At 42.3% G+C, this 13103-nt stretch overlaps 1 protein-coding gene across 1 annotated transcript in view; it reads left to right on the top strand.

Annotated features, from left to right (window-relative positions):
* Positions 1 to 6567, top strand: part of FBP2 (fructose-bisphosphatase 2) — a 32989-nt gene extending 26422 nt beyond the window's left edge. Inside the window, exons 6-7 of the mRNA XM_082696495.1 lie at positions 2700 to 2819; positions 6291 to 6567. Of these exons, the coding sequence (XP_082552621.1) occupies positions 2700 to 2819; positions 6291 to 6485 (315 nt within the window). The 3' untranslated portion in view covers positions 6486 to 6567. The remainder of the gene's footprint in view (positions 1 to 2699; positions 2820 to 6290) is intronic.
* The last annotated feature ends 6536 nt before the right edge of the window (positions 6568 to 13103 follow it).

The following is a 13103-nucleotide window of genomic DNA, read 5'->3' as shown; positions in this document are numbered from 1 at the left end:
TTACCATATGACCCAGAAATTCCACTCCTCAGTATATACCCCCAATAAATCAAAACAATATATTCAGAAAAAAACTTGCACACAGATATTTGCAGCAGCATTATTTACAATAACTAGAGGTGGGAACAATGTCCCATCAACTGATGGGACTCAAATGTCCATCAAGGGATGAGTGGATGAATAAAAGATGGTACATTCATACAAGGGAGTATTACAAGCCATAAGAAGGATTGAAGTATTGATCGATATCATGATTTCAAAAACATTTATGCTAAGTGGAAAAAGCCATTTGCTAAGATTAGGTCAATGTGTAGAGACATAGGCAGATTAGTGGTTGCCAGGGTCCCGGCGGAAGGGAGGACAGAGACTACTTAATGGGTATGATGTTTTCCTTTGGACAATGGAAATGTTCTGTAATCAGATAGAGGTCATGGCTGCACCATATTATGAATGCACTAAATACCACTGAACTGTATATTTTTAAATTGTTAATTTTATCTGATGTAGATTTTACTTCAATTAAAAAATATAATCTAGGATTAGGTAATGTAAAACATACAGAAATATACAAAATTAAAGGTGAAACCCTCCTTCCCTTATTCAAGGGGCTCTTTGCAGGGATGACCACTGCCAAGTGTTGCTTTTATTCTTTGAGCTGGGATGGGGGGAAGGGTTATGCACATTCCTCTCCATATCTGTACCACTACCCTTTTAGAACATTAGGGAGACCCTATTAGTTTCACCTGATTTTCTTTTTCATGATTTAGAGATTGACGTAATTGCCATGGAGATCCCAAATGTATACACTCATGACCTTTTGCAAGTGTATCTGTAGGGCACATGTCTTACTGAAGGTGCTGGGTCAAAGGATATGAATATTTCACGGGCTTTTGTTACCAAATAGTCTTTCAGAAAAGTTGCATCAATTTATAGCCTCCAGCACCATATGAAAGAGTACCCATTTCCCTATGTCCTTGCCAGTGTGAGATATGGTGAATCTTTTAAAATTTTTGTCCCTTTGATGGTGAAAAGGTGAACCTTGTGGCTCGATCTGCACATGTTTAATTATGCTTTATGTCATAAAGCACATTTATGTATTTATCAAGCACCTACTTTTGTCTTAGTAAATTGCCTAATTCTATCCTTAGCAAATACTTACTTAGTGTTATTTATCTTTTTCTTGTTGCTTTGGATAGGCACTTAGTAAATGAAGGAAACTAGCTTTTGTCTGTTATTCATGTTAGAAATATGTATAGACTTTCAGCTTTTGATCCTATAGAAGTGCTGTCCAATAAATAGCTAATTGCCACATGTGGCTATTTAAATTTAAATTAATTGCCAGTAAATAACATGTAAATCATCCTATTTTCATCTACACTTGTCTCGTTACCAGAGCTCAACAGTGGTGAGTGGCTGCCGAGTGGGACATTGGTGATAAAAAGTGTTTAGCTGGGACACCTGGGTGGCTCAGGTGGTTAAGCATCTGCCTTCAGCTCAGGTCATGATCCCAGAGTCCTGGGATCAAGTCCCGCATCTGGTTCCCAGCTCAGCCAGGAGCCTGCTTCTCCTTTTCCTCCCTGCTTATGCTCTGTTGATATCTCTGTCTCTCTTTCTCTCTCAAATGAATAAATAAAAGCTTTTAAAAAAAAGTGTTTTCATCACCACAGAGAATTTCACTAGACAGCCTTGTTCTAAATTATTTGTTATTTTCTCATTTTAAGTCTCTCCCCATCTTGAAATAATTTGGCTGTAAAAAATGAGGTAAGGATCCTACACCCCTCTTCTCTAAGGAGTTAGCACAGTGCTGTTTGTTCCCCAATAGTCCTCTCCCACACTGATTGAAAGGTCCTGTTCAGCATAAATGAAATTCTTGTCTATCTTTAGGCCCATAACTGGGCTCGATTCTGAGCTACTGGTCAGTGTTTGCATTTCTTCCTTGCATATGTAAATATTGTTCACTGTGTGCTCTTAGATTTGGTAGAGATAATTTTTTCCTTGCTCTTCATTTTCACAAATGTTCTTGTTTTCTTTGTCAGAGAATTTTAATACCAATTCTTTCAAGTTTCTTCCCCCAAAAGTCTGTTGATATTTTCTAAGCGTTTTATAGCCTTAGCTCTTAATGTGCCGGTCTTCCAACCACTTTGAGTTAACTTGTCATGTGGCGTAGGTTAAGTTTTTGGTCTATCTTTAAAATGGGGTTATTCCTCTTTTTATCATAAAATTGAAAATTCATTTATTTTTATTCATTTATGTATGTTAGTCCCTCCCTTCAGTTGGGAGTTCCTTGGGGGCAGAGACTATCTTCCTGTTTTTGGCATCCTCAGGGCCTGGCCTGGTGCCAGGCATAAATAAGATGCTGAAAAATTACTTATTGGGCTGAGTTTACATGCGATTTATGAACAGTCCTACTCATGTTGTTAACTAGGAGAGTAATTGGCATGTTTTGCATTCCACCTAATATTCAGGGTTTGGGATCACTGGTAGTACCTGCTTTTATTGCAATTCAATTCATTTTGGTGGGAGGTGACTATTTCCTGCTTGTCTAATGCAAGCCTAAATGCTGCTGATGTCACCTTCTTTCCCTAGAATGGTTTAACAGTTGCTTTGCTTTGCTCTGTAAACCTCCTAAGGCAGGGTACGTGGGTAAGGGAGTGTCTAATCCAGGCGAGCATCCTGTCTCCTCTCTCTCCGCCTCCTAGGATGGCAGTGCTCCCTATGGGGCCCGGTACGTGGGCTCCATGGTGGCCGATGTGCACCGCACCCTGGTCTACGGAGGGATCTTCCTGTACCCGGCGAATCAGAAAAGTCCGAAGGGCAAGGTAATTCTCATTTGTCCCCTGGCTGTATTGGTCAGTAAGCCAGTTGGAGTTCCCTTTCTCTTCATGCCTGCTTTTTGGCTACTGCTCTGTCCTTTTCACATCTGTTTGTGAGTGTGCAGGTGGAAGAAAAAAGAAGTGTATTTCCCATTAATGGATTTTGAGGCTGTGGTGGAGGCTGAAGATGTTAATGGCCATTTTCACTGGTCTTTGCATTCCCTGGTCTCAGGCCTGTCATTCACCATGAGTCAGCTGTGTTCAACTGCCGCTTTTTACGTGCTGTGCCTGACTTGTAGCTTGAGCAACACCTAATTCTGGATGAGAGACCCTTCGAGAATCTAATGAAAGCTATGGATCCACTTCCATATGCACATAAATGCACATAAACAGGCATTACATACATTTTTTGGGGTTCACAGAGGACCTGAAGTCTACCGATGAATCCTCCAGAGAGTTCCCAAACTTCAGAGTAAGAACTTCTGGTCAGAACTTATTTAATACTTCTGGAAAGGTAGCCCCTGAGTGATCTTACTGCAACTTTATGACACAAACTCCAAAATAGTTGTATGATCAGATGAGAATCTTAAGATCCGAATGCATCTATCCTGAATAGACCCTCCCATGGAAACGTGTCTGACCAACCACAAAAATCATAGGTAAGTAGACAAATCAAAATAAAGATCTACTGTGTTCTCAAACACACCCACAACTGGCCGTGTGTATATTTGTGTCCCAGGCTGTGCAATTTGAATTTTTGGAATCCCAGACTCAAAGCCATGATAGGAAATCTGGGCGCCTGGGTGGCTCAGTGGGTTAAAGCCTCTACCTTCGGCTCAGGTCATGATCCCAGGATCCTGGGACTGAGCCCCGCATCAGGCTCTCTGCTCAGCAGGGAGCCTGCCTCCCCCTCTCTCTTTCTGCCTGCCTCTCTGCCTGCTTGTGATCTCTGTCTGTCAAATTAAAAAAAAAAATTAAAAAAAAAAAAGAGAAATCTAAGAGCACATGAGAACAGTGGGAATATTTTTAATATGCAGATTAGTGTGTCAGGAATTTCTCTTCATGCGAGTGTTAAGCTCAGGTATATTATAACCTTCGAAAGTAAGAATCACAGCCAAGTCTGCATGACGGGTGCGGGGACGGGGTATTAAATGAGGTCTGGAAAACGAGGAAATGCTTGCATAGAAACATGCTTGCTGTCTGCTCAGTTCCAACACAGAAAACATTAGTCTGTTTCTTACCAATTATTAAAAATAATTTACAATAAGCCAGAAAATATGCACATGGAATTACGAGACATTTCTGTAAAGACATATAATTCCATGTATAGATCTATATTCACGACACCATCACCAACCTTATTGAAAATACCGCTGGTTCCTAATCTCTGTGTTTTAGCTTTGTTGGTCTCTGTGAGTGCTTTGGTGTGTGTTTTGGTGCTGGGGTAGATGCGTATGCCTTTTCTCCTGTGTGTGCTTTTCTCTGTCTATCTGTTTAGATTTTAATTGTAGAAAAAAAAAAAAGAAGATCACATGGGCTGCAGGTCAAAGTGACACGAAGCCCTGCACATTGTGTGTGTGTGTGGTTTTTTTTTTTTATATTTTATTTATTTATTTGACAGACAGAAATCACAAGTAGGCAGAGAGACAGAGGAAAGCAGGCTCTGCTGAGCAAAGAGCCTGATATGGGGCTCGATCCCAGAACTCTGGGAGTCATGACCTGAGCTGAAGGCAGTGGCTTTAACCCACTGAGCCACCCAGGTACCCCTGCACATTGTGTTTTAAGATGAATTTACTATAAAGACAACTTTAGGTGAAGGGCAGCGTTGGCTCAAAGACAAACTTTATGTGAGGATATTGTGCTTTTTCTTTTTCTTTTAAATATCTGAATCAACATGGTAACAAAGGCTACTGGGTTACAGTCTGAGACTTTGGCATCCCAAATCCCTCATCCTTAAGCACCCAGAGCAAGGAAAGGACGAAGAAAAAACCAAACTCTAGAAGCTGAAAGGTGGCTGTGCAGGACCAGCTGGCCACCAGTGTCCCTCTTCTGGGTGAACAGGGACCAAACTAGTGGATCCCATAGGGGCTTCTTTGGGCCCTGGAGGTCTAGGGTGGAGGGCAGTGTACACTGTTTTACCAAAGTGCCAGTAAATACCCCCAGAATCTTAACTTATTCTCTCCTAAATGCCTGTCTCTCTAACCTAGACCAGAGATATTTTGCTTCTCACCATGAAATAACAACGATTCAAAAATCAGCATAAGATATGACTGCTTCTCTAAGAGTTTCAGATGATCTTCAGAAAGGGTTTGAAGAAGAGAATGGGAAAGAAAAGGCTATAGAAAGCTGGCACAACCACTCTGTAAGCTGATTACAGGAAGGAACTTGTTATCTTTTAAATACAGGTTTTTGCACCTATTGGGAAGGAAGGAAAAGATAGTATGATACTGGGCTAGAACATGCAGCTAGCCTGTCACCCTGAATCTAATGGGATATGTGTGTGTTTTTCGGTAGGGGGTGGGTTGGTGAGGAGTGCATCATAGCACAATCACAGAAACAAGCCTAAAAAAGACATTGGGTCCAGCCCATTTCTATTCAATTCCCCAAGCACTCACTGGGACGCAGGACAGATACCTGTTGGTTCCTGTAGTGCCTGTTAGAAGAAGCAGTCCTTGCTCAGGATAAGCTCAGCCCTGGGTACACGGGCATGACTTGGAAAGCAGGGCACAAGCTGACTTTACCCTCCCCACTCTGCCCATTTCTGCCTTCCACTGGGAGTCCTTGGGCAAGGGACACAGTAGCCTTGTTTGGACATTTCCCTTGGGTCAGATATTACTGGGAAGGGAGATGCCACAATGTCCAACCCAGACAGATTCTGTCCCTGCCCTCAAGGGCGAGCGTGTAAGGAGGAAGGCAGATATGAAACACGCCTCTGTGTGACAAATATAGGAAGAGGAATGTGCAGGATCCTGTGAGAGTGCAAGCAGGGGACGTTAACTCTGTCTTGGGGGCCAAGAGAAAAGGCCATTTAAACCCCAGCAAACTACCTAGTCAGGTCGATGATGTGGGGTTCTTCACATGATCCCGAACACTGAAGTTATCCTGAGAGACCACCTAGCACTCTCTAGATGACCTTCCATCTCACCCAAGCTGGATGGCTCCCTTGCCGTAAGGCCTCACATACACAGGCTCCTGACCAGCGCTCAGCATCAGTTTAGCTCTCTGTTGAACTAACAGCAAGCAAGGATCTAGGTCTCATCTCCCAAGGAAGGAGGCAGGCCTCTCATAAGCACAAAGATCACAAGACAGGTAGAGACTGACCAGCAGTGCCCCAAAGACATGGCCATGAACCTGGCATAGTCGTGCTAACAAGACACAAGTTCAGCTGCTGGAATTCCCCATCGAGCTTTAGGGGTGTGGCTTCGGGATTTGGGGTCACTTGCAGAACTTGTCCACCTGACTCTCTTTCTCCCACAGCTCCGGCTCCTGTACGAGTGCAATCCCGTGGCCTTTATCATAGAGCAGGCTGGAGGCCTGGCGACCACAGGCACCCAGCCCGTGCTGGACGTGAAACCGGAGTCCATTCACCAGCGAGTTCCCCTCATTCTGGGGTCCCCAGATGATGTGAAAGAGTACCTCACCTGTGTACAGAAAAGCCAGGCAGGCAGGTAGTGGGTTTCACCCGGAATGCTGCCTTTTCTTTGTCTTGTCCCTTCTATTAAGGGCCCTAAATAAGCAATCATTGTAAACAGTGGTGATGAGTCACAGAAGACAAACCCCTGAATCAGCCCCAGAAGAGCAGCAATGAAGTGCTCCTCCGGGCTCCAGGAGCCAGAGGCGATTCTATGCTCCATGGGAAGGGCTCAAAGTAAAAACCCACATTTGAAAAGAACAAATTTGATCTGTCTTCTCTCAAGCACAACAGCTAATAGGATTAGAGTTCCAAGTCTGACAGCCAGGGAATTCGCAGCTATGGATTTTGGGGGCAAAAGGTTTAGGGATCAGTTAAGAATTTGTCTTGGTTGGCTTAAAATTTGAACCTAGTGGAGACTGCTTCCAAGATGGCAGAGTACTAGGCAGACCCTGAACTTGTTTTGTTTTAAATACAACTAGACTAGCCTTGAAATTTTTGAAAAACTAGGAAAAGGATGGGAGGAGTATGGAGTGAGGGAATTTGGCAGAAGTGTGGTTCACAGCTCTGAACTGGGGGATTGGGAAGCCATGGAGTGGGGAAGGGGTGTAAGCCCGGTTTGCAGAGCAAAGTCAGGAAGAGAGAGGAAGTCAGAAAGATTGCAGCAGTTTGTGACCCCCTAAGTAGCTGTCGAGTGGATCCCTGGGTTGCTCAGGGAAAAATTGCTCCCCTTTCCAGAGGGCATTTGAGGATTATTTGTCCTCTCCAGAGCCAAAGGGACAGCCAGGGAGCCACTGAGGGGAGCTCTCCGGTAGGGTCAGGGGGTGCACAGAGGGGAGAAAACCTCTTAAGTTTTTGCCCTGAGCCACAATAGGCTTGAACCTCTGCGCGCATGCGCCAATAGTCACTTTTCTTGGACTGTCTGTGGCCAGTGCAGAGGCTGGAGCCAATGACAGGTAACATGGCTGCTGCTTTACTATCTGCCACAATAGATCCAAGCCTCTGTGATGGCTTTTCTAGGAAAAAGGGAGTAGGGAGTAGTGCAGATGGCTGATAGCCTGGCCCCAGCTTTCCATCAGTGTTATGATAAACTCTAGCCTCTGCACACATACTGTGTGAAGGCTTTTCATGGATGGACTCGTGCTGGACACAGCCCGATCCTCCCTGCCTGGGGACAACATTGGATATGCACACCTTACCAGGCCCTTTAAAACTTAGAGTTTTGAATCCCAGCCACTGGCCAAGACAAAAGACAGTAGATCTGTGGCTCTGGGCATGCTGATGACCTGGACATAGAAAGGTTAGTGCAGGAAATTGATGAAGGCCTGGCCACAGGAGATTGTTCAGTTTTCTGGGAGGGCCTCCTGAGCAACAGCTGCTGAGGGTTCTGCCCCCCTAGGGACAAGGGGATGAGGTGACACCATATTCTACCTTCTCTACATGATGCCCTCTTCCTGTCTACCAGCACAGATTCCAGAGAGAAACACAGCACCTCTGGTAGAGGCTTCAATCCCTTACACTAAACCCCACCCCCAGACCTGGCAGAAGCAAGTTCTAAGGGCAAGTCAGCTTGTAAGCCAGCACAGCAGGCCTTTCCCTCAGAAGACAAACACAAACCCCAGCATATACCAGGTATACTAATTAAAGAAAACTCAAAAACATCAGCTTCTGGCTTAAACACACACACACACACACACCCCACAAAAAACCCAAAGCATCCCTACTCAAAGGTACCCCCCCTTCCCAAAACAAGGAAGAACTCTATAGAGAAGGACCAGTGGGAAAGAGCAGCCAAAACACCATAGCAGAGTATACACAGTATACACCAGAATTACTTCCTGAAGATGTTGTTGATTATTACAGTTTTTTCTTCCTCCCCCCCCCCCTTCTTTTTCTTTCTTATTCTTTTCCTCTTTTCCTTTCTGGACAAAATTACTAGAAGGAGAAATTCACAACAGAAGAATGAAGCAGAGGGAATACTCTCTGCCATAGATTTAATAAATATGGATATAAATAAGATGTCAGAGCTATAACTCAGAGTAATGATTATAAAGATACTAGCTGGGGTTGAAAAAGCATAAAAGATACTAGAAAATCCCTTAGTGTAGAAATAACAGAACTAAATCTAATCAGGTCAAAACTGAAAATGCTATTACTGAAATCAGTAAAAAAATGGAGGCTCTAATTGTTAGGGTAAATGAGGCAGAAAAGAGTCAGTGATATAGAAGACAAAATGATGGAAAATAAAGAAGCTGAGAAAAAGAGAAAAAACCACTAGGTCACGAGGAGAGGCTTTGAGAAATCATGGGCACCATAAAGTTCAATAGTACTTGAATAATAGGGGTCCCAGAAGATGAGAATAGAGAGAGAGGGGCAGAAGGTTTATTTGAACAAATTACAGCTGAGAACTTCCCTAATCTGAGGAAAGAAACAAGCATTCAAGTCCAGCAGGCCCAGAGAACCACCCCCCAATCAATAAAAATCATTCCATACTCTGACATATAATAGTGAAGCTTGCAAATTTCAGAGATAAAATCCTGAAAGCAGCTATAGATGAGAGCTCCTTAACCTACTAGGGTAGAAACATTAGATGGCAGCAGACCTATCCACAGAGACGTGGCTGGTCAGAAAGGACTGCCATGATGTATACAGAGTGCTAAATGAGAAAAAAACATGCAGCCAAGAATACTTTATCCACCAAGGCTGTCATTCAGAATGGAAGGAGAGATAAAGAGCTTCCAGGACAAACAGAAACTAAAAGAATTTGATCACTAAACCAGCCCTTCAAGAAATATTAAAAGGGATCCTGTGAACAAAGAGAGAGCCCAAATGTAACATAGACTAGAAAGGAGCAGAGACATTATACAGAAACAATGACTTCACAGATAATACAGTGGCACTCAATTCACATCTTTCAATAGTTACTCTGAATGTAAATGGCCTAAATGCTCCAATCAAAAGACACAGGGCATAAGATTGAATAAAAAAGCAAGACCATCAATATGCTATTTGCAAGAGACATATTTTAGACCCAAAGACACCTCCAGATTGAAAATTAGAGGGTGGAAAACTATTTATCATGCTAATGGACATCAAAAGAAAGCTGGGGTGGCAATCGTGAAAGCAGACAAATTAGATTTTAAACCAAAGACTGTAATAAGACATGAGGAAGGACACTATATCATACTTAAAGGGTCTATCAGGAAGATCTAAAAATGATAGATACTTATGCCCCTAACGTGGGAGTAGCCAATTTACAAACCAATTAATAACAAAAGTAAAGAAGCACATTGATAATAATATAATGATAGCAGGGGACTTAAAACCCTCCTCACTGTCTCTAGTACAGTGTACTTAGATGTACAGACCATCTAAGCCAAAGACCAACAAGGAAACAGGACTTTGAATGACACACTGGACCAGATGGACTTCACAGATACATTCAGAACATTCCAGCCTAAAGGAACAGAATACATGGTCTTTTCAAGTGCACATAGAACATTCTCCAGAACAGGTCACATACTGGGTCACAAAATCAGGTCCCAACAGATACCAAGAGTTTGGGATCATTCCCTGCATATTTTCAGACCATAGTGCTTTGAAACTGGAACTCCATCACTCACAAGAGGAAATTGGGAAAGAACCCAAATACATAGAGGCCAGAGAGCATCCTAATAAAGAATGAATGGGTCAACTAGTAAAATCAGAAGAATTTTAAAAATTCATGGAAACAAATGAAAATGAAAATACAACTGTTCAAAACCTTTGGGATGCAGCAAAAGCAGTCCTAAGAGGGAAGTACATAGCAATACAAGTCTTTCTCAAGAAACAAGAAAAGTCTCAAGTACACAACCTAACCCTACACCTTAAGGAGCTAGAGAAGCAAATAAAGCCTAAACCCAGCAGGAGAAGAGAATTAATAAAGATTAGAGCAGAAATCAATGAAACAGAAGCCAAAAGAACAGTAGAAGAGATCAATGTAATTAGGAGCTGGTTCTTTGAAAGAATGAATATGATTGATAAACCCCTGGCCAGACTAATCAAAAGGAAAAAAGAAAAATAAAAACATGAATGAAAGAAGAGAGATCACAAACAACACCAAAGAAATACAAACAATTATAAGAACATATTATGAGCAACTATATGCCAATGAGTTAGGCAATCTGGAAGAAACGAATGCATTCCTAGAGACATATAAACTATCAAAACTGAACCAGGAAGAAATAGAAAACCAGAACAGACCAATAATCAGCAAGGAAAGTGAAGCAGTAATCAAAAATCTCCCAAAAAACAAATGCCCATGGCCAGATGGCTTCCCAGGGGAATTCTACGAAACATTTAAAGAAGAATTAATACCTAGTCTTCTGAAACTGTTTAAAAAAAAAAAAAGAAATGGAAGGAAACTTCCAAACATATTCTATGAGGCGAGCATTACCTTTATCCGAAAACCAGACAAATACCTCACCAAAAAGGAGAATTACAGACCAATATTCATGATGAACATGGATGCCAAAATTCTCACCAAACTACTAGCCAATGGGATCCAACAGTACATTAAAAGGATTATTCATCATGACCAAGTGGGATTTATTCCTGGGCTGCAAGGTTGGTTCAATATCCACAAATCAATGAATGGGATACTCTGCATTAATAAAGAAAGGACAAGAATCTTATGATCTTCTCAACTGATGTAGAAAAAGCATTTGAGAAGAAGAGTCCAAGATGATGAAGGAGTAGGAGACCTTAATTTTGTCTGGTCCCAGGAATTCAGCTAGATAGCTATCAGATTATTCTGACCACCTGCAAACTCAACCAGACATCTAAGAAAAGAATAACTGTGCAACTCAACGAATAGAAAAGTGACCACTGTCTGCAAGGTAGGAAGTGTGGTGAAGTGAATTGGAAGCAATACATAGGAAGATAGACCGCAGGAGAAGGGAGCCTCTGTCAGCCGGCTACTGGCAAGTGATAAAGCAGCAGAGCACAAAATCAGAACTTTTAGAAGTCTGCTCTGGTGAGGGACATGTCTCAGGCTGCTAAGCAGGGGGTGGAACCCTAGCTGGGATAGTGTTGTCTCAGGATCCTGGGGGTTACAGGAAGATCAGGGGTGCTTGAGTGTGGCAGAGCTCCCAGGCAACAGAGTGGAGAACCTTCAAAGAGTGAGTCCAGGAGTGGGCTCTCCACTCCAGGTTGTAACAAACTGTGAACTACGGCATAGATGGGCCACTGCTCTATGAGCTGGGGACCAACAAGTGTGGAACTGGTGACATCCCCTTCTTCCTCTGGGAGGAGTGGCGCAGGAGTGCATCACCTTCAGGGTTTGGAGACTCAAAACGGGGTTGTGTGCTTCACAGAGAAGTGTTCAATCACAGGCTGGGTGAACACAGAGTGCAGCTGGAGACCAGGGAGACAGGAGTAGATGACTTCTTTTCTCGGAGGGCACACTGAGGAGTGGGGCCCTGAGATTTTGACTCGAGGCCAGAGATTCGGAGGCTGCCATTTTCACTCTCATCCTCAATAGCTGTAAGGTATTAACCAATAGAATCCAAGAATGCATTAAAGGATTATTCACCATGACCAAGTAGAATTTATTCCTGGGATCCAAGGTTGGATCAACATCTGCAAATCAACCAATGTGGTATAATACATTAATAAAGGAAAGGACAAGAACCATATGATCCTCTCAATACATGCAGAAAAAGCATTTGACAAAGTACAGTATCCTTTCTTGATTAAAACTCTTCATAGTATAGTGATAGAGGGGACATACCTCAATATCATAAAAGCCATATATGAAAAGCCAATAGGGAATAGCATTATCAATGGACAAAGAACTGAGAGCTATTCCCCAAGGTCAGGAATATGGCAGGGATGTCCACTATCAGCACTGTTGTTCAACATTTTACTAGAAGTCCTGGCCTCAACAATCAGACAACAAAAAGAAATAAAAGGCATCCAATCATCAAAGAAGAATTCAAACTCTCAATCTTTGCAGATGATATGATACTCCATGTGGAAAACCCAAAAGACTTTACTCCCCAAATTGCTAAAACTTATACAGGAATTCAGTAAAGTGGCAGGATATAAAATCAATGCACAGAAATCTGTTGTGTTCCTATACACTAATAATGAGACAGAAGAAAGAGAAATTAAGGAGTCAGTTCCATTTACAATTGCTCCCAAAACCATAAGATACCTAGGAATAAACCCAACCAAAGAGGCAAAGAATCTGTACTCAGAAAACTATAGAACGCTTATGAAAGAAATTGAAGAAGATTCAAAGAAATGGAAAAACGTTCCATGCTCATGGATTGGAAGAACAAAATACTGTGAAAATGTCCATGCTACCTAAAGCAATCTACGCATTTAATGCAATCCCTATCAAAATACCTCAGTTTTTTCCCAAAGAAATGGAACAAATAATCCTAAAATTAAATGGAACCAGGAAAGACCCCGAATAGTCACAGGAATGTTGGAAAAGAAAACCAAAGTTGGTGGCATCACAATTCCAGACTTCAAGCTCTATTACAAAGCTGTCATCATCAAGACAGTATGGCACTGGCACAAAAACAGACACAAAGATCAATGGAACAGAATAGAGAGCCCAGAAATTGACTCTTAACTCTAGGGCCAACTAATCTTTGACAAAGCAGAAAAGA

Source organism: Mustela nivalis, assembly GCF_964662115.1.
Source record: "Mustela nivalis genome assembly, chromosome: 13".
In the NCBI taxonomy this organism is placed as follows: Eukaryota; Metazoa; Chordata; class Mammalia; order Carnivora; family Mustelidae; genus Mustela; species Mustela nivalis.
The sequence above is the reverse complement of the archived record's forward strand: the minus strand, read 5'-3'. Positions and strand labels throughout refer to the sequence as shown.